The sequence below is a fragment of the Euprymna scolopes genome, chromosome 8, assembly GCF_053919585.1.
Source record: "Euprymna scolopes isolate OS-2025 chromosome 8, ASM5391958v1, whole genome shotgun sequence".
Classification (NCBI taxonomy): domain Eukaryota; kingdom Metazoa; phylum Mollusca; class Cephalopoda; order Sepiida; family Sepiolidae; genus Euprymna; species Euprymna scolopes.
The window spans coordinates 92721809-92745064 of NC_136489.1; the positions used below are offsets into that span (position 1 = coordinate 92721809).

At 34.7% G+C, this 23256-nt stretch overlaps 1 protein-coding gene across 1 annotated transcript in view; it reads left to right on the forward strand.

The window, feature by feature from the left end:
* The first annotated feature begins 6288 nt into the window (after positions 1-6288).
* The window catches only part of LOC145283635 (uncharacterized), a 39365-nt gene continuing 22397 nt past the window's right edge, over positions 6289-23256 (forward strand). Inside the window, exon 1 of the mRNA XM_080132587.1 lies at positions 6289-7043. Coding sequence (XP_079988713.1) covers positions 6594-7043 — 450 coding nt within the window. The 5' untranslated portion in view covers positions 6289-6593. The remainder of the gene's footprint in view (positions 7044-23256) is intronic.

The following is a 23256-nucleotide window of genomic DNA, read 5'->3' on the forward strand; positions in this document are numbered from 1 at the left end:
AGGAAACTGTTCACAAAGTCATTTGGTCTCTTTTCTTTGCCCGAGACCTCGATTAAACATATTGGTTAACCTTGATAAATTTAGCTCTTTCATCTCGAAGTCTGAACAGCAACTGCATATTTCTCTTCAAAAATGCACCATGTGTAAAACTCAGCGTACAAAGAGAGGCTCGCCAAATCAGCAAACAGAACGTAGAAGAGGCGGAAGAAGAACGAAACATAGAGAGGGGGAAGAAGGAGATAAGAAAAAAAGGGACAAAATGAAATAGTGGAAATAATTCTACACATATTGTTTTTCTGTTTTCTTTTTGGTTTTTAAAAAGTGTTTTAATTTCGATAAGATTTTAAAGCAGTTGGGTATGAGCCTCCTATAGTAATTTATAACCCCTGTGAACCTCCGTAATTGTTTTATGGAATTAGGAATTGGAAAATTTTGAAAGCTGTTATTTTTTCAGGGAAAATAATTATTCCCGAGCTTTCAATTTGATGTGCTAACAAGTTAACTAATTTTTATTGCAGAAACTAATCAATGCATGTGAAAACAAAGGTCATTCTTCACAATATCTCATCAATAAATCTTTGAAGCGCTTGTAGCAACAACACTTTGTGGTTTGAGATGTTGAATATCTTTCGTTTATAAACTTAGTATTGATTGGTGCTAACAACCAACTTCTCTTCTGGCTTGTCCAATCAGATGGCATCTCTTTGGCAAGCTGAACACATGAGGAAGTTCATAAAGGTTAAACCACAACATCTCTCTGTCTCTCTGTCTCTGTCTCTCTCTCTCTCTGTCTCTCTCTCTCTTCCGTTTCTGCTCTTGAATTGAAAACATCTTCAGGCAGCTCGGATCTATCTCCAACTTCTCTTCTGGGAAGCAACAGAACCTGCTCGGGCCTTTGGCCCTGAGTCGACAAAGAGACCAAGAATCCATCATGGCTACCACAGAACTCTAACTTCAACAACACACATGAACTCTTTTCTTCTTCTACAGGACTGTCTAATATTTTTGTCTCCTTACATACACATGAAATAACTTTACTTCTAACTTTTTTTCTTACAAGTCATACTAACAAAGATAATCAATAATTTTCTGATTAAATGTTAGATTGAGACTTGTCTTTCTATTCTACAAGTTTATGATGTATTTTTCAGACGAAAGGGTAGACATGTAAATGCAAAAAAGACCAGACAGAGTACAACTTGAATACAAGATCAATTCTTTACCTTCCAACAACCAAGTGTTCCTGAAAGTGCTTGATAGTACAATGCTTTCCCTAGAAAAAAGAAAATTGGATAAAGCCAATAAGAATATTTCCTATCAGCAAAAGTCTTCAGGAATTATAAACAGAATTTAAATCGACCCACAAAATTTTCACAAATACATTTGGATATCTCATAGACTGGTTTTCACATTGATCAATAAATAAGTATTAAGATCAGAACTGTTTTTAATTGTTAAATGAACACGAGGAATGGTTACTCTCTCAATGGAATGTGTTATTATTGAGTAAATATGATCAATAACATGCTTGAACTCATGTTCACAAATGAAATACGTTCTATTGAAAGATACATGGAAAATCTCATATAATATTTCCTAAGGTTAAACTAGTCCATATGAAAGCCAATACATTATCCATGATAAAATTACTTGCAGTACATTTTAGCTTACTACTCAACCATACTACTGAAATATTATTGATACTTGAACATGACATCCAAACCTAACCCTCAAGATACATTATGGACATATAAGATGCACCTACATTAGAGATGGTTTTCTATGTCCATGTAGTAGAGACATCTCCAACAAAAACTCTAAATTGCCCTCAGTAGCACTTACAATGCTGCATTCATATTTGCCGTCTATTGTCTCCACAATGGCAGAGTTACTATCCTTGAGAGTATCTTTGAGAAAATTGACCTTTGATACGGAATTGGGTGTGTCACTGAGGTAATCAGCATACAGGCAGTGCGAGTCGACGGCATGCCCTGTCACATTAGGGACCTGCGGCTGGCAACGCAGTTGCAACCATCCTTGGATGACACAAGCAAATCAGAGTCGGAGATCAATGAGGCATCACTCTGGTTCACACTAGCTTTATCCAAAAGTGTCTCAGACATCAGTAGCCTCCCAAGAGATGCAGTTTTTTTCGACCCACAGACCGCGGACGAGAGCGCAAGCGAAGATAAGGCATGCATCGTCCCCTCACTTCGAAGAAGCACCCAGTGGAGGCGATCGCCACCTCTGTGCCATTGCTATGATCATGAGATCAAGGGAGAGTGTGTAGAAAATAGAGAAGGATTACCGCAAAAATGTGCTCATGTCTGTCTGTTGTGCAGGCTGAGAAGGAAAAAACAAAAAGACTTAAGATGTCGACCATGGTCTTTTAATGTTCATGGTCTCGAACAGTTCTCGAAAGATCGCATCTCACACGTGATTTTGAGGCGTGCCCGGGCACTATAAAAGCAGGTTGCTGGGGGGTGGGGCAGAAGCGTTCAGACCTGTGTAGAGTGAACATCCTCAGATTTTTCCGAACTTGTTTACATTGGACTTGAAGGCAGCAATATTGTAGTCAGTCAAGGAGCAAGCCAGTGAAACAGTGTTCCATAGGTGGGCAGTTCTGAAAGAAGCGTTCAGATCTGTGTTGAGTGAACATCATCAGACTTTTCCAAACTTATTTACATTGGACTTGAAGGCAACAATATTGTAGTTGGTCAAAAAGCAGGCCAGGAGAACCGTGTTCCATAGGCGGGCAGTTCTAAGAAAGAAGCATTCAGGCCTCTGTAAAACGAACATCGTCATACGACTCAAACTTTTCCAATTCAGCAAATAACCAAACCTCAGTTCGACAGAAAAAAAGGCCACCTATCGCAAATGGTTGAGACTGTCGGACTGATTGTTAAGGACATATCCTCTATTTGGTATGAATATCTCTGTCGCTCTGCTGTGAGGTGCACTTAAATACGAAAATTAGGTACTTATGCAAAATACGAACTGTGCTGAAATAATAATGTTATTGTTTAGTAGGTATGTGTAAAATGAATAGCTGATGCTCAAAATGTATAAACATTTTGACCCTTCCCTTTACTTAAAAATTCACCAAAACCCAGGAAATTAACCCATTTTAATGAAATGTTCAATATTTATCAAATAATGATCACGGAATATAATAAACCCATTATTTTTATTTGAATCGTAGTAGAAATATATTATTTTGTTTAAACTAAAAACACCTTTACTAAAGTTACAGTTTTCAGCAGTAAAAAAAAAAATGCATGAATTTAATTTTGCTTCTTTTATGAAACGAAAGCATCATAAATCGTAACAATAAAAAAGAAAAATTAATTTTTTCAGGAACATTATGAAAAAAGTCCCTAAAATCCGTATTAATGAATTCGATATAACTTAAATAAAAATTAATTTCTTTAACTACCGATATTATCATTGTATTAAGCATTGTTTATTTAATATTTTTACACAAAAACATTATAATTGCAAAAAAATATTTCCTCTTTTTTTAAATTAGATGTTTTGCATAATTTTTATAAGTAAGATTCTAATATTTTTTGCTTGAACGAACGTGTAACTTTCAGCATAACATAATATTTATATAATCTTGAAAAATAAAAATATATTTTAATTTAAAAGCAGGAACACAGAAAAATAATTGAATTAAAAAATAGTAAAAATTATACAAACGTTCACGATAGTAATGTATGGATGCACAGCTGGAAAACAAAAGAAAACTAGCACTCCCTACCTCCCTCCAACTACCTGACAACATTTTCAGACAGCCTTTTGACTTTCTGACATTTTGGGCTTTCATAAAATGCATTTATAGACGAGTTGTTTTTGCTCGTGTTAAGCCAGAATCTCTCGCATCTGGGGGCTAATTAAGCTATTTTTTCTACAAACAAGGAGTTTTTTAAAAATTTAATTTAATATCTTTGTAAGATATTGGTGATCGGTGGGCTAACCAAACCATAATCGGGATTTATCAATTTATTGGACTGAGGTTGTGTATTGCTATTTTTATTGAAGTTGGGAGTTATCATTTATGGGTATGTATTCACGGGACCATTAAAGGTAAATTTAACGGATCACCGATTAATAGAATGGTTTCACCGATCCACATCCTAACATTAAGTGAGAATTTTGTGAGAATAGCAGGAGACTTGAAATTACTGATTTTTGGATGATAAGTGTGCCGCATGTGGGCTTAAAGTCTATGTGGTTATTTTTTAGAAGAACAGTTGATAAATCATATAAGCGGATACGTGTGTGTGTGTGTGTGTGTGTGTGTGTGTGTGTATGTGTGCGTTCATATCATAAGAACAGTAGTTCGAAATAAGATTGTTTAAAAGGATATTTAAATCTTTGCTCGAGGTGGTAAATTTCCCCACTAGGTATGCCTTGCCTGTCACGCATAAAATCACGACGGGGGTTTTAATGTCTCCTGTGGACGGAATTTCCTCGACACGCGTTGAACTGGAGAAATTGAAGAGAAAACTCTGACTGTTCTGTTGCATTCTTGGTGATGCTGTTTTACATCTAAATAAACGGAGTCTGTGCGAGCCTTTCCTAGTCTCACACAAAAACACACATTCACATGTCAAGCTATATTACTTGTCATATACATACGCGCACACAAACATACGCGCCCACGTCCACACATGTACATATATTCACGTTCGCGTACATACACTCACATTCACGTGTATATACACACACGCTAACGTACACACATGTACTCACACACGCGCACATGTATGCACACAGATGGACGACGTCAATCCCTTTCAAAGGAAATCCACACATGCGCAAAAGACCACTGGAAAGAAGTATAAAAGGAAGAGACAAGCTGTTTCTAACCCTTTCTTTTAGGACCAGCTTTCGAGCTGGTCGGTCTATGGACCGACCACGCGTACCTCGCACCACTTGCTGCTGTGTGGGGCAAAAGGCTGGCAGACCGTACGTACACATTCTCACTCTTTCTCTCTCTATCTACTACTGGTCCCTAAGAACACCTTTGTGTAGCTGACTGCTAACTGACGTCAACCCTCTATCCTCTTCTTTGTCTACACGCTGGACTATCATTCCAATGTCCACTACATCACTCACTTCTCTTCCCACGCGCGAACAAACGATAGTGACCCGAACTTGAGATGAACACACATTTCCTTTTCTTGCTACAACACCAGTCCCACAACGAACGATGGTTACACCTGCGTGGACATGAACACATGTTATATCTAAAACATTCATTCTTTCAACAATAAATAAACGACGTTTATCTTATCCATCAATTGAGTCTTTGTTTCCTTCAATTCCATTCGTTTCATTATTTTCTTGTGGCGAGTTAGGGTATTATTATATCCTGGTCCGCAACAAGTCCGGCGTATGTTATAATGGTAGGCAGCAGCAGTGATGGTTACTTGTTGGACTATATCCTGGACAGTTTAAATTTTGCCTGTTTAATCTTTATATACAAGCTTTCTTGAACACTCCAACCTGTTTACTTGTATTTATATGCGAGGAGCATACATAGTTCCTTTCTTTTTTTTTTTTGTGTGGGGATCATATCATAACGTCATGTGTTCTTCATACGTGTGGGTGTTTCAGTGATCGCTGTGAAATGTTCTTGCCGGGCATTTATTCCGGCCGGGCATAGTGGTTGCTACATCTTAGGACTTTACTTTAGACCCAGAAAACTAATATTTATCTTTTAAGGGATTTTTACAATGAATTTATTTAACTTCAAAATTTAGCTGGACTTGTCAGTTTCCGAATATTGCCGTGAAAATATTTCCCATTATAATTTTTTTTTTTTTCACGTGTGTAAATATTATTTTTTTCCTTTTGGAAATTAACTTAAGGTTTTAATCTTTCAAATACAATCAAAAAGTAGTCGAAAATCTAAAAAAAAAATTATAAATCGGTTTTCAAAACTATGTCCCTCTATCTTTTTTCCGCTATTATTGCCGTATCTATTGTTTAGAAACCCACTCTTAACATAGGGCGAGGAGGGTGCTTTGTAACTATTCTATACTTTCATCTAACAATATAATAAACAAAAGACACCGAATTTAACTTGAAAATTAAACTTGAAAATTCTATCCTAAAAAAAAATAATAATAATAAAATAAAATAAAAATAAAAAAACACGGCCCGAATTCTACGTAATTAACCAAGTCATAACGACATCGCAGCGTCCTGCGTAACTATGGAAACTATAAAGTCTCGCAAGACAACGTGTCTTGCGAGATTTCGGAACACGATAAGTTTAATGGAGCTCAGTTAACGCTCACGAAGAGCACGATGAAAGAGACCTCGACTTTATTATTATTACTAAACCGAGGAGCTTTATTGTTGTGTATCACTGCTAGTACATATCCATTATTATTCTCATCTTCTGTCAAGAATACTGCTGATTGATTTTAGCATCTACTAGAGAAGTGCCAGTATGTTTACCTCTCGTCGTTGTTACTAATACTAAGCACTCTGCTTTACTCTGCCTGCAAAACTGCTGTAGTGCTGTATTATTCATTTTTGTTTATTTTGGAAACTTTATATATAAATATTTATTTATTATGGCATCTCAGAATTTGTGGCGAGGTCTACGGACGACGGTTGCTGTCGTGTTGACTGCTGGACTTTCGGTGGCTGCTCTCTACGCTTGGTTCTATCATACCAGGAAAGTGAAAAACGAGAAGAGGAGAGAAGAAGCCGATGAAGATGGAGAAAGTACACAAGCGGTGTGTGATGAGGATGGTCAGGGAAAAGAGGAGAGACACCAGTTCGAGAAAGATACGAAGAAAGTAGAACAATATAGTAACAAAGATTTGAAGAATCATAGAAATATAATTAAAGAAGAAGAAGAACTCGAGGTGGTTCTCCCTTCGGGCGATGATAAACCTGCAAGAGTAAAACCGACAGTTCCCTCAGAATTACCTGATCTGGAAATTACTACAAAAGTTGTGAATGACCCCAACAACACATCCCAACCCGAAGAAAAGTCTTCGACTAATATCCCTTTAAAAGTAAGAAGCTTTTTATTATCGTCAACGGTTAATTCCTATTTCAGTCACGTGAATTATATAATGTGAAATCTTCGAAATGACTTTATTTTCTTATTTAAACCATTTCTGCAGTTTAACATTCACAAGCAAATTTAGAAAGCCATTCTTAACACGGCGGTAGCTCTGTTCAGCTCTTAGATTGCGCGGACGCTACTCTCCTAAAAAGAAACAATTTGTTAGTGGATATGAAACTGTGCTACTGCCTGCCTCATGTTGTTTTAACTTGTTTTAAAGCGTTTATTTACTTTGAAACGTAACTAGTGACGAACTTAAGTTAGAACAAGAAAGAATGTCTGGCATCAGACGATCATTTGGGGAATCCAAATAACCGATCAAAATTAAACAAAATACTGTTTTAAACTGAACTCATCCGATAAACCGTGCCATAAGTGGGTTGGGTTGTTGAGCGATTACCAAGGGTTCTTCATCCTGCGGTAACCATAATTATTTTCCGTTCTATCTAAACACAAGAATTCGTTTGACCCGAAAAACGCTGTAAAATATCTTAAAACACAAAATTTTCTAGGAAGGTAGAAGAGTCTCAGTAACTTACCTTGCCTTCGGTAACATGTATTTATTTATTTATTTTTTTAAAACTACTTTTTCGTTTTGTTGTCTATACTGAAAGATCCCCAATTTATTTTCGAGAAATTTTTACTTGGTTTCCATATTAACATTTTCGGTATTTTTTTTTTTTTTTTTTTTTTTTTTTTTTTACGAGAGTACCCAGTATAGTATAAACACCCTCAACCTTCCATGTTAAGAACGGCTTTTGGAATAAACACATCCAACCTCGAAAGCTGTTAATATGAGGTGTTTATACTACGCTGCCGCTGGGTACTGTCGTATAAAACACCGAATTACATTGCTTAATACCCGGAAAACTACTTATTTGCGGAAAATTTAAATGCTATATTTGTTTCCAGCAAACTCTTTAAAAGTCATCTTGAAAGAAAATGTTAAGGTGGAAATCAATAAAAATTTACCTTATTTTCTTTCAATTTTTCTTTTTCTTTTTTAATAATGGTAAGAATCGAATCCTTTTTTGAAAATTAGCCCCAATTTACATCTACAATTTTTTTTTCGAAAGAGCGAAAAGGAGGAAACGAATTATTTTCAATTCCGTCTTTAAAGATACAAAGGGTTTGTATTACAATCCACAGATATGAAAAGTTGTCAAAAACAAATATAGGGTTTGTTTTACTGTACACATAGATTCGAAAAAGTTGTCACAAAACAAATATAGAACAAGTAAGTAAATGTTATCAAAGGCAAGATAAGTTACTTTTCTACCTAACTGGATATGTTTTTAGTGTTTAGATTTAATGGAACATGTTTATTCAGCCCGAAAAACATAGTGTTTGCCGATGTATTGGAAAATTTAAAATGGCAGCCGTCTCTCTCTCTCTCTCTCTCTCTCTCTCTCTCTCTGAGACGGTAAGTTTGGGAAAATGAGTTATAAATAAAAAAAGTCAAAATACTGTTAAAAACCCGCCGAATATATGTCAGCCTATGTCACGGTAACATATATTGAGCGAGTTTCTAACAGTATTTTGTCTGATTTTTTTCAGTTCGAAAAACGAGTAATATCAAACGCTACCGAAGAATAAGAAAAAATGGCCGCAATATTTTCGAAGATTCGATAATCACTTCAAAATAAGAAATAAAACAAAATGGTGGTAAAAACCCACCCAATAAATGCCACAGTAATGAAGATTTAGTATCTGTCTGAGGTCGAAACTTTGCCACAAATGGACCGGTGTATCGACCACTAGTCCCTCCCTCCCTCTCTATTGGACAATATCCTCCAAAGAGTCTCCAATGGCAATCTAATAGGTCTCGCACTGTCAACCAAACTCCAACTCCTGCCCCATCGCCCAACTGTTGCATCCTTGTGCTTGTTTTACAAGAATTTTAATCGAATATGCTCCGATGAACTCGTAAAACTTGTGCCCATTCGACGTAATTACTTTCGACAAACGGCAAAATCCCACCCCCTTCAGTATAGGGGTCCTGTCCTTCAATATTGTGAGCCTTCTACTTTGAAAGTTTCTTCTCTCACACTGCTAGACTTTATGATTCTCTTCCTGTATTCTGCTTCCCCGACTGTACTACTTAGTGTCCCTGTAAGCATGGCCCCTCATTCGCGTTTTAATTTACATTTCACTAGATCTGTGCCTTGTTTGGGGTGAATGCAAGTAAAAAAAGATCTAATTGTTCTCTTTCAATGGTGCTTATGCAGAGAAGTTACCGTATTTTTTTTTTTTACTTTAATACAACTCATTATTCACCGTTAAATTGACGATTTCTATAGTTGTCGCATATGCTGAAAACAAATATCACATTTACATTTTGGGCAGACGAGTAGTTTTCTGGATATTAAGACCTTTATTATCCAATTCCATCCATTGTTTTCACTGGCGGCCATGTTTTTTCCAACGGAAAAAGTACTAATGTGCATGTGTAATTATGAAATGCTCCCATCCTCCCTATGTTAAGAATGGCGACCGCCATTAAAATTTATTAATTGGAAAAAAATGTCTTAATATCCAAAAATCTACTTGTTTACCCAAAATTTGAATGTGATATTCGTTTTCAGCATACCTGAAAAATCCCACGCCTTCAGAAAAAATCAATTTAAAGGTGAGTGTTAGTGTTGAGTTGCCGTTAAAGTAAAAATTTACCTTTTTTTTTTTTTATATATAATTCAAGTTTTACAATATCTTTCTTATTAAATTGTTCGGTGAAAGTACAGAATAGTAAGAAAACACCATCCCCATGTTAAGAATGACTTTCTAAATGTGATTATTTCAGCATGGTAACTTCTCTACAAGTACCCTTTTAATGCTGAATTCAGTTTACTATTTCGAAGTAATGTACTATCTTTTAGTGCTCAATTTAGGGAGGTAGATTAAATGTATTTCTTCTGTTATCACGATATTCCTCACAAATATTATGTTTTTTGTTTATTTTTTTGTTTTGTTTTTCCCCTCTTGGTGGCAAGTTGAAAATATGCGACCTAAACGTCATATATATAATAATAAAAAAAAAAAGATATAAAACTTTAATTTAACTTGAAAATACTATTAAAAAAATAGCATTGTAACATACGTGCATAAACATCTAATATTTTTATTTATTTATTTTTTTTTTGTCCTCTGGTTAAATTTCATTTTTATTTTTGTTGTGTAAATTTCAATTGAATTTGAGCATTATTTTAGAAATATCTACCTTTCATTACAATCTTGGGACATGACGGTAGTCAAGTTGTTAATGACAAGGACTGACGACCTGGGTGTTTCTAGTTCGAATCCAGTTCATTCCATAAAAATCACTTTAACTTAGGATGTTGGTAACCTTCATGCAGTCCCTCCTATAACTACACAATGTCTTTCTAGAAAGAATTCTGACTTGAAAATATCCAGGAAACCAACGATATAGTCTTTGGATTCATACGATATGATGATCACAATCTTGTCCAATAAAATGAAAATTTAGTAAAAATCGGTTCAATTTTACTGTAAGAACCTGTAGAATATCCTACCGATTTTGATTGGATAAAAATCGATTCTTCTAATACCTTTTGTTCTCAAATAAAATTCTAATTGACTTATATAAAAAAATTTTATTCCAAATTTTATCCATGGCAATCGTTCTCTTTTTATTAACTAGTATGTTTTAATCTTTTTTTTTTTTTTTTTTCTGGAAAATTTTTTTTTTAATAGTATAAATGTGTACGCCTTTCTCTCCTATAACGTCCAGCAAATGATATCACCATATTTGTCTACTGTGTCTCGTCTGGTTGCTGAGACTGGATTGTTTTTTCGATATGAGTCCTGGTTGATGAGAGGATCCGGTCGGACAGGTTACCACTCTTCCTACATTGCTTTTGAAAGTGTGCAATCCATTGATCCCTGGTCTCTCAAGTCAATATCACTGGAAAGTGGAGGTCATTTTAAGCCAAAAGGAGAAAAGAATAACAAGTCGATAACTGAGTTTATTGTATAAAAAAACAAGCAAACAAAAAAACCGGGATAATTATTCACTGAAAGTTATAAAACTCTGATCATTCATAAGTTTCTGACTCAAAATGCAAATGCTCGGGGACTGGTGGCTTCTTTTAGTAAAGTTTGGACGATCGACCCTAAGTGCGAGAGATTTGTTTCCTTAGTGTAGATTCAGTGGCTTGGAAAAGAGTGAGACTAAAGTCAAGGGTTTTTTCTCTTTAAATGGTGTTGGCCCTCGGCGGTCAAGCAGAGTGTGTCTTCAACGCTATTTTTGCCTTTCATTATATTGAGAATCAGGTGGGCTTGACTCCACCTCCAGATGCACAGAATTTTATTTCATAATTCTCAATAAACCAATCTCAGGCAGTCTTTTTTAAATTCTCAAGCTCTGAAAATTTTTCCTTTTTTTCCTCAAATCTTTATCTCTGACCGCCACTCTCAATAGACGGGTTCCATTACCTTCACCCTCCATTCGCTTTCACCATCACTCATGTGAGAAGGGTTTTTTTTCTCCTCTTGTTTCATTTCCATAATCAAGGTTTTTCTCAAATGCCATTTTGTATAAGTAAAAACATAAATAAATTAATTATCTTTTAGGAATAACCGAATTTCCTCCTCTCTTAAGGCCCAAACAACAACAATTAATAGGCACTTGAATTTGTGTCCGCTATCTTTTTCTTATCTAAAGAAACTAATAATATCTGAGATTTCACTTCAAATGGTCTACAAACACATTTGACTACCCCGAGGAATTAGGTTAACTATTTTTCTTAACAAGGGTGGCATTTAGATGAGACTTGCCAACTTGCCATTTCTGACAGTTTTTGGAGATATCTTTATAATCCAAGACATTAACTTTTTCAGCTAGTGTGTGTTTTAATGGCTGTCAGTGTCAACCCAATTATCATAGAAGAAAACGGATTTCTCCTTTATTAATTCATTATATCCACAAATAATTGTGTGTGTGTGTGTGTGTGTGTTAAATCAATATCATAACAATCTTAACAATGCTCTTTCATTCCATCATTATCATCATCATCATCATCATCATCATTATTGTTACCTTCAACAGCACCATCACAAATAGAATGCCCAAAGTTTATTTTATTTATTTTTATTTTATTTTTTTGTATCAATGTTTTTATAATTTAAAACCTGTAAACGTATTTTAGTGAGAGATAAAAAGAACATTACCATCAACAATTAAAATAGATTTTGAATACTTTTAAACTAAAATTTAATTTCAGGGCAAGAAATACAATTTAAAACGAATAAGTGGTGACTCCTCAGTTAAAAAAAATATCTCCAAAAATGTTCAGGCAATATATATTTCAGCAATTTTTATCACACGGAATTATCATTAGTGTTTTAAATCAATATGTATGTATATATGTAGAGAGAGTGGTCCTCATCCTCTTATGGAAGTAAATTGAAACCAGGAATTGTCTGGCTTGCTATTTTCTTAATTCCCCTAAATACTTGAAATGGAATCATCCCACAGTTTTTGTTTTTTTTACTCGTTTACTTTTTTTGTGATGAGGCAGATATATATATATATATATATATATATATATATATATATATATATATATATCGATAATATAAAGCTGTGTGTGTGTGTGTCTGGTCACGAATAGGCTTCTATATGGTTGACTATTTTAAAAAACTGATTACATATAATGATAGATGTATCGAGACACAGGAATGGGTATGTTTGATCTGGGAGAATGGTGGTTCATTAAAATTGTGGGGTCTGAGTTCGCACCTGGTCCACAAAGTATGGAAATAAAAAATTTTAAAATTAAAAAAAAAACGTTTACAAGTGTTTTTGATATAGATGTACATATAATACTTTGATAAGTATGTTTTAACTTAAATAGGGATGGTATAATAAAATTGTGGGGTCTGCGTTCGCGCCTGGCCTCCATAGAATGGAAATAGGCACACACTTTAATATAAAGACTTCATATCTATCTGCGTAAGTATACTTTGATAATTATGTTTCAGTTTGAAGAAATATGGTATGATAAAATTATTGGGTGTTCGTTCGTGCCTGATCTCCATAGAATGGAAATATTTCACAAAGTTTAACAAAGTTTTTTAATATAGATCCACAGAATATTGCGATGTTTCAGTGTGAACCGGTATGGTATAATAAATTATGGGGTTTATCTATTTTATTTTTACTTTCATCTTATTTTGCTTTGGTTTTGATACCCCCAAATTCGAAGCTATCTCTTTACAACCCTTCCTTTTCATAACCTATCATACTTTCATAAATCAGAGTCTATTTTCTGTAGGCTGTTTTTGAACCCAGTCAACGACGGGTACTTTTGCTAGTATATATATGTATATATATATATATATATATATATATATAATAAAGTTGATCCGCTTAAGTCCAACACAGGACTTTACACAGAGGCATCATGCATAATTCCAATATGACATGCTTTCAGCCAGCATCTGATGGATGTTTTTGAAAAAATTATCAGTTTCATTTAATTTTATAATTTCATAAATTAATCCTGACCAAACTGATTCTTCCAAACTCTTCATACTTAGAGAAGGTAGGAATATATTACACTCAGTCAAAAAAATCTACTACCACTCTCCTATCTATCATTGGGAACTCTACTTCATTGGATCCACTTTGCAAAAACCTATCATTGTTTCATTTACTCATTCCATGATATTTTACCCATTATGATTTTTCCAGTTAAATAAGTACTGCTCTTTTCAGCTGTAATTCATATTTTTATGGCAGTTTGATTGGCTGCTGTTACATATGCGATAAAAGGTGTGGTAAGTCAATTTATAATGTAGGGGTATGAACGGAAACTTAATGATAAAAGCAAATATTGTTTACCTTTGTAACACATTGCCAAAAGGGGGGGGGTATAAGTGAATGTACGGGAAATCAAAAACCCAAGCATTTTTCTCTTTATCGCATATGTGACACAGCAAAAAAGTAAAACAAGTGGAGAGAGATACAAGGACGAACACAATAAAAACTCAATGAAATAACGAAGTAACCGACACTTTTCCAAATGATACAAAAATAGATTTTAGATAAAAAAAGGAAGAGTTTAACGAAAGAAAAAGAAATGTATTCAAAGTTATGGAATCTGAAGTATATATACGTGTATGTAAATGAGCGAAAGTCCTTTTGGGGGGAGGGTAATCAAAGTCTTTGCACTTGCAGGTCTCTTTTGTTTTCCCCTTTTTTTTTGTTTCTTTGCTGGTGTGATTCATAACTCGTCAACGACGCAGTTAATCCAAGATATTTCCTTCGGTGGGGAAAAAGTTTGAATAGCAAATTCACGTGTTCTCTTTTCTTGCTTGCGCGTTGTATATCTGTCTCTTTCGTGAGGGATAAGGGATCACATCGTCCGCGTTAGTACATCTGCATCTCCTTCGCATGATGGGGATGGGGAAAAAGTCATCGTCTCTTTCGTGAGAAAGTAAATTAATCGCATTCTCTCGCATGAAAAAAATGAACTAAATTTATTTAAGTTAAAGAAAAATTAAAGATGCTTTAATGACGCCCCCCCCCTGCTGTTTTATTTACACATTGTTTAATTTTTTTTTTTTTTACTTACATAATTTTTTTTTTAACTTAAAATTAGTTAATTTTTTTTCATTTTCTTCGTGCGTGTTTGTTATGGAAATAAACGAAATTACCATTAAAATAAACACACACATGAAAAAGTTGTGTATCACTTGTCCTTGAAAAAAAATGCAACATTTATTTTATTAAAAAATAAAATAAGCACGCGCACGAAAAAAAAAATGAAAGAAAATGAAAAAAGGTATTTAAATTAAAGAAAAATTATTTAAGTAAAATAAAATGAAATAATGAGTTAATAAAAAAAGCCGGCGGCGTCATTAAAGCGTCTTTACACAAAACATGCGTTTGTGCTGGGTCCAGTCATGGTGTCTTACCTTTTTTTTTTTTTTTTTTTAGCTTAGACAATTAAAATGAAAATATTGAAAAGTTGAGAAAATAATTTTCTTTATCAACAGTATGGAAAACAAAGCTGGACATGTTTGATTTTTTACACTAAGTCACCAAACTGGGTTCAGCAGACAGTAAAAAAACAAAAAACAAACTACCTGATATATTTTTATGATATATATCTATATATGGAAAAAAAAAAAAAAAATTTTACATTAACCTGAACAGATTTGAAATATTTTCAATGAAAATTTTCTAGGGACAGTGCTATCCAAAACAAATGTCCAATTCTCTCAGGACAAAATTTGACTACTTTCCGACTTCACAGAGCTTTGAAAATGAGTGAAATTTCGCACGGGTAACACATGTGACAACAAATTCCTTAATTTTCAGGGTGTCAATGAATAAAAATTTATCGAACGACTATTGTAATAATTAGAATACTCCCTTAGAATGTAGAAAAACTTGTTTTTATAAAAAAATAAAGGCACAATTCGCAGAGTTTATACATTGTTTACAAATTTTTCAAATATCCTTCCCGTCTGAATATAATGCACGTGACGCTAGAAACAAGACTATTCTAAAAAAAATGGTCATAAGTATGGGGATTTTTTATGTCCTACATAAAAGAGTAATGGTTTAAGAATACATAAGCCAAAAAGAAAAGAGCAAAATAGTATAAGGGAGATTTTAAATAAATTTAATCGATGAAAACCTGTCTGAACTGTAACACACGTGACATGGAATAACCTTTCCATGACCAGGCAACACTGGGCAGCCTACTAGTTAATTATTTATTAAAATATTCCTTTGAGATATTGAAAACTTTTGAATCAGAAGGTAAAAAGAGGAGTTAAATTACCATAATTTGATTAATAGAAATTTCTTAAACTTTGACTTAGCATAAATCCTATTATTATAATCAGAGTTGTGGTGTCAAAGGTGGTGAATATTGTTTGACGTCAGCTGTTGATACATAATGGAAAATATTCCCCTTTAATTTAAAATTTTTTTTCTGATACATGAAAAATTCACAAAACAAAACATGTTTTTATGGATTAGGGTCATATAATAACCATTTAAGACAAAATATTTCTTTTTTCGCATCATTTTTCATGATCTATTACTTAAATTTTTTTATTTTTATTGGACTAAGTTAGATTTGATTGATTTAAAAAAGAAAAAAAAAGCATGGTTAATGCACAGAACCTTTAAGACGTTCCCATATTCTTTAAACTCAAAATCTTTTGCATAAACATTATCTAATAATAGATTTTACATATGTATAAATTAGAAGGTTTCTTATGTCAGACTTTATTTGCTGCAGCAAGGTCAGAAGGTGGCGACAGTCAGTTCTTCCAAGGGAGTACTCTAACTTGTACAAAAAATGGCAATGAACAAACCTGTCGACATTCCCTAGCATGGAGCATCTCAATCAATCAGAAATAAATCACCACCCTCCCTCCTCTTAAAAAAAATGGTAATGCTTGAGATTGTGAACCTTCTAAGATTAAACCGAACCAGACTTCATTCTGAGAAAGAAGTGTCTAGTAGTTCGGGTTGGTCAGAATGATTGCCAATGACAGATCTCTGGCTGGTATGAAAATGCTGCCCTAAACCAGCCTGAGGTGGACATTTGAGTTTTACCTAAAAAGCAATGAATTTGATTACAATTTTCTCCATTTTTTTTTTTCTTTTGACTAAGTTTACTGTGTGTAAATTTATTCTTTAAATCATTTACATACATTATAACCCTACTCACATTTATTTTTATGAAATTCATACATTTTATCATAACAAGTGGCCTAAATAGCCTATAATTTTTTTCCATTAGTGACAATGCAATTATAAACATTAAATTAAAAATAGATTTAAAAAAAAAAAAAAAAATGATGCTTGTATATGATTGGTGTTAGAAAAAAAGCAAAAATTGATTGTCGGCAGAAGTAGGAATGAAGAGAAACATTTTGTAAAAAGAACTGAGTGAAAAAAAAGACTTAAGATTATATATTGAAAGTAAATATCAAACTGGGAGGACGTGTTTATATTTGGTAAGGGGAGTGATCAATGCAATATAGCTTTGATCCAGCTTTTTATATTTTCGCTACAGAATACTTTATCTTTTGAAGGAAACAATTGCTTCATTTATTTATCTACACATTTTAAGACACGTCAGTGTGGATACTACTGTTAAACCACTGTGCCTGCTTCATCTTAGCCTTGTATGCAGGAGCAAAGTCATGCTGGAAGATGGAGTGTTTGGTAGCGATCTTGTCCATCCAAAAGTCCACCATGCCCCTCAGCACCTTTTGTTTACTTTTTTTCAGACTTTTCTGCAACTGTGTGTGTGTGTGTGTGTGTATTATATGCTTTTAGCTAGTGTGAAAAATCTCTTGCACTCAATACATACCAAATTTCATGTTTTGGGCAAAAAATATCCCAGTATAGAAATCCTACTCAAAGTCCTCCATTTTCTGATTTAAAAAAGTATATAATTTTATTAAAAACACTTATACATACACTTCGAATCGACCCTCAACCATTATTTCGTCAGATAATAAAAACAAACTTGCCTAATTTTTTTTAATTATTTGTTCTCCTTTCTCTACAGAAATATATCAACATAATCTCTATAAGCTGATGTTGTTAGCAACGTTTTCATTTTCAAGTACAAATTCATGTTTTCTCTAATTGTCTGTTTTAGATCATTCATAAAAACATGTTCAAACAAAATAATTGAGCCTATGAGGATTCAGAAAACCAATGCTGGTTCATTAAACATATTACACAAGGATGGCAGCCATTTTGGAGAAAAAGGTGCTTTTATCATGGTCATTCTATGCTGGCTTTATGATTGATATTTAAATCAAGTTTAAATACAAAAGTAAACTCTATTTGATTCTGATTATACAATGATTTTATTTTGTAAGTTTGAAACACAAAGGAGAATAAACAAGGTCAAACTTTCACTTGCTGAGACTAATGTATAGATTGATAGTTGAATGATGATGCATATTATGAGAGGATTGAAAATCTTCACATATTATCCACTAGAGTCAACAGCTAACGCTAAAAACAGCAATTCTCCCCTCTTTGTTAGCAACATCTCTTATAAAGTATGAAGACTAAAAGATAGAATAGGGATGAAACTATAGTCAGGAGGCTACCAAAAGTAAGCTCGATTAATTTCTCTCCATCAATATAAATGTATAAACGGCTGTTGTATTCCATGAAATTCACCCCCCCATTGACAGCTCTTCACTAACTACTCCTTTGCCCATTAGAAACCGCTTTTAGCATATATCAAAAGCTTTCTGCAGATCCATAAAGAAACAAACTAAATTCTAATTAAGAATTTGCATTTGTCTCTGGATAAATATAGTGACTGGTACTTAATAAACTGTCAAATAAACATCATTATTGCAATTAATTTGCAGATTTTTTTATCTAAAATTTCATGTTATGTATTTATTAATCAAAAATGATAGGAAAAAGTTATGCTTCTCCAGTTTTCACACTTTTATTTTAAAAAAATTGTACAATTATGTGAATAATTAAAGTTTTTTTTTATATATAAATAATCATTTCTGATGACTTAAAGAATTAGGTTATTTTTTTTTCTTTATTTCAATAAGATAGTCAGACTCTGAACTATCATAAGTTGAAAAAAAAAAAAATAGTCATTTCTGATGACCTAAAGAAAAAACCTATCATTGACTATGCTTTTATTTTTTTCCTTTAATTGAGAGCTGGAGGTAGGCATTAAATATTAAGAAGAAAAAAAATGACGCTAGATGTTCAAAGGCATTATGAAGTGAAATGGTTTTAAGAAAAGAAGAAAAAAAAAACGTACAAATCAATATAAGAAGCAAAAAAAAAAAAAATCATTTCATTATAGAAATAAATTTATGTTCTCCTTTGTCTTATCCATTGGTCAGATTTTTGTGTGACAGGATAACATATATTTATAAATAAACGCATCTTGCTCTTTATTACAGAGCAGAGGATTCAAGCAGGTCTTCTAATTTTGATTATTATCTAATAATAATTATTATTATCTATAACCTTCTCAATCACCAATAGCTATGGCTAAAGATACATTACTTGAAAGTACTTCTTTCAAACTCCTCGGCTTAACGTTCACAGGGAACAAAAGTTGGAACAAATGCATTGAGAGCATTGCCAAGGCTGCTGCGAAGAAGATGGGCTGTCTCTGTCGTGCTAGAAAGTTACTTATACCTGTACCTTTACAAGGCCACCATTCACGCATGTATGGAGTATTGTTGTCACATTTGAGTTGGTGCATCTGCTACTAGACAGGGTTCAAAAGGAGTCTCCAACCTGATAGGTCCTGAACTGTCATCTAAGCTTCAACCTCTGTCCCATCAACGAAATGTTGCATCCCTCTGCCTGTTCTACAAGTACTTTAATGGTGAATGCTCTGACGAACTACTAGCCTTTGTACCCCTTCAACATAAATACCCCTGACACACCCGACAAGCAGCAAAATCCCACCCCTACACAGTAGAGATCCCTAGATGTAAGAAAGCCTTCTACTCTAATAGTTTCTTCTCCAGAATTGCTAGACTTTGGAATTCCCTTTCGGTTTCCTGCTACCCCAACTATACTGACATGCATAAGTTCAAGTGTAATGTGAACAGACATCTTTCTGCTCAACTCCCTACATAGTATCCCTGCAACTCATGCCCCTAGTAGCCCTCTACATCAAAGTGGCACTGTGCCTTGTTTGGGGTGAAAATGTAATAATAAAAAATTATATTAAAGCTGAGTTAAAAATTCGTAGGGAAACAAGTATTGATTAACCTAAATATATGAACCACATTAAATGTCTGCTAAAATATTTCTCTGTTTTAGGATTGAGTTATATTTGAAGAGAAAAAACTTTCCTTTTAATGCTGATTAGCAGCAATTTGCAAATCACTCATTAACTGATCCATGACTTTTTATCACTTTAACCCTCTCTTGCTGTATGTTGTTCGATCCCCCCACTCTTATTTTTAGGTTGTCTATTACTCTTGATTTCTCCACTCTGTTTGATGAAGGAAAGAATAAGATAATTAGTCCATCATAAACAAAAAGAATATTACCACAAGCAGTAATACTATTTAATTTGTAGTAAAAAAAAAAATTAAATTAAAGACTTGTATAGAAAACAGAAATAGGCCAATTTTGTCTTTTTTAAATACTTAACTGGTTTTGCAAACTCACATTTTCTTGATTCAAGCAATTTAACTTGAACTCAGTGGGTGAACCAATGTACGATATTTTTTTTCTAGTTGTCTATAGTGGAGTTGTCACGTTCATTACCATGAAATTTATCTTTGATAAGATACTAGCATAACAAACAATACTTGATATGACAAAAATCCTATAACCATTACTGGTAAATGACCCATTGCATGCCGCAGGCCTTCAAATCAGACTGAAATTGAAATAAGATCAATTAGAAGTAGAAAGAAGGAAAGCAAAAACAGTCCAGTAGAAGAGATGGGGGAGGAGGTCAGTCTTGTTACCATGCCAATGACGAGATCAAAAATATGAGGAAGAGGTGATCAGAAAAGTGTATGGCTAGCAAGAAGCTACAAGTACACTACAAAATACAAATAAAATTTGTGGAAAAAATTTGAATAATATACAGCATTTGTATCGCGAACCTATAAACATATAAATTGATTGAGCTCCTGCAGATTCCATTTATTGATCTTTTTTACCTGATCGGTTTGCTTCTAATGGTATTTATTTTTCTCCCACAAGGGTCAGAAAGTGGCATTAAAATGTCAGCACTCCTGAAGAGGAGTACTCTGACCCACAAAATTGCCTGGGCAGCCCTGTTAGCATTCATCAGTAAGGGCACCTCAGGCAATACAGCAATAAGCTAACCCCTTCTAAAAGAGAGAAGGCAGTCTGTGATGGTGGGCCTCCTAGAAATGCACAGGACCAGCATCATACGAGGGGCGTGCAATAAGTAATGCCCCTGACCCACTTCCAGTTGTCTGATCTAGCTGAAATTTTGCATGTGCAATGATTTATATCTCTACGGGTTATGTGGCAAATTACAGCTCTGAACTAATTGTGGTTTCTGTTTTACAGGTGTTTGAACTGAGTCAGGTGTGAAATGGAGCCTGTTGAATGTCGAGCAATGATTTGGTTTTTGTATTTGAAAGGACGCACACCACAGGGGACTTTTGATGAAATGAAAGAAACTTATGGTGATAATGCCCCATCATATGACCTTGTAAAACACTAGCATCGTGAATTCAAACCTCGCCGGAAGTCTGTGGAAACAGCTCCCAGACCTGGTTGCCCCCCACCTTCTGCCATTGATGAGGCATCTGTCTGTCAAATTGAGGCTGCCATTTTGGAAGATTGGCGCATTACTATTCGCCAAATAGCCCAAGATGTCAAGATTAGTACAGGGTCTGTGGAAATTATCATTCATGATCATTTGCATATGCACACGGTGTCTGCCAGATGGATTCCCAGGTTGCTCACACCATTCCAGAAGCGAGAACGCGTTGAGTGCTTGAGGATGAATTTGGAGATGTGCCAAAAAGATGAGTCAGTTTTTGAAAAGACTGATTACACAGGATGAAACCTGGGTCCATCACTATGATCCAAAGCCCAGTCAATGCAGTGGAAGCACTTGGACTCACCACCTCCAAAGAAGGCTAGGGTGCAGCCCTCTGTTGGCAAGGTCATGTTCACAGTCTCCTGGGACCAGGATGGAGTAGTGATGACAGATTTCCTGGCAAAGGGTACCACGATTACAGGAGCCTATTATGCTTCACTTTTGAGGAAATTAAGGGAAGCTACCAAAATCAAGAGGCGGGGCAAGATCAGCAAAGGTACCCTCCTCTTGCAGGACAACACTCTGGTCCACAACTTGCATGTCGCCAGATCAGAAGCATGGGCATGTGGTTATGAAATCCTCCCCCATCCTCCCTACTCTCCTGACCTTGCACCCTCTGACTTTCACCTCTTTGCAGCCATGAAGTTGTTTTTGAAAGGAAAGCGTTTCCCAGATGATGCAGCCTTGATTTCTGAAGTCATGTCGTGGTTGGAGGACCAACCTGGGGTGTTCTACAAAAACGGTCTCCAGAGCTGCATCAAACGATGGGAGAAATGCATAACTCTGGGTGGTTACTATGTAGAGAAAGACTAATAACTGTACCAAGTTTCGTTGCTCTACTGCTATGGGAAGTGGGTCAGGAGCATTACTTATTGCATGACCCTCGTACCTCAATCAATAGCGAAAAGGTAATTTCAGAAATTATCTAGACTCTATCATGGTTAACCCCCTCAAGTGGCACGGTGATTCGGACATTGTTGATATGCTAATGTCAAATATTTTAGACATTTATCACTCTGATTATTTAACATGAGTTTTCTACAAGAATTGCTTTCAAAAATTGTTGAGTGCAAGGTTTCATTTACCTTCATCTTCAAGGTTCTTGTTGCATTGTTATTTTGTGTGAAATCTTAGCAATTTTTCATTCTTCTATTTCAGCATACATACTTGTTTTTAGATGAATAAAGCCTTATTTATTAACTGGCAATCATTCATCTTCCGTGTTCCGAATCATTACAATTTCTTAAGCCACAGCATTTTTGATGGTAACCTTTCAGTGCCTGATTCCGCAGACCCTTGGACACATTGGCTGTGTACATTCAACAACTTTCTGAGGTCAATTGACTGTCCACCAACTAGCAAACTAGACTCTTACCAATTACATCTCCCATCCAGTGCACAAATTAATAGCAAATTGTGACTCATGAATCGGCCATCGCTGAACTCCAGTCTCTTTTCGTAAAGCCCTCTAACCTTGTTCATTCTAGACATCTTTTGGCAACCTTTACGCAGGAGCCTAGTGAAACGATTAATGATTTTTTGCCGAAGTTAGATCCACTTCCTGTGGATTGTTGCTTTGAAGCAGTAACGGCTGAGTGTGATGCTCTCGTAATAAGCATTCACTCTCGTACAATTCAACAATGACTCTTAGAAAGGACACACAATTTGAAAGATATTTCTGACTCGGCTCATTCTCTAGGAACATCCCAGAAACAAGCTGAATCTTATATCAACCTCACACTGTGGTGCCACTGCTGAACCATCAGTGATTTGTGAGGTTTATTGTACTCCCAAAAATGTTTCAGCTGCAATGGGGAAAAAAGTTTCTTCTGCGGTAAT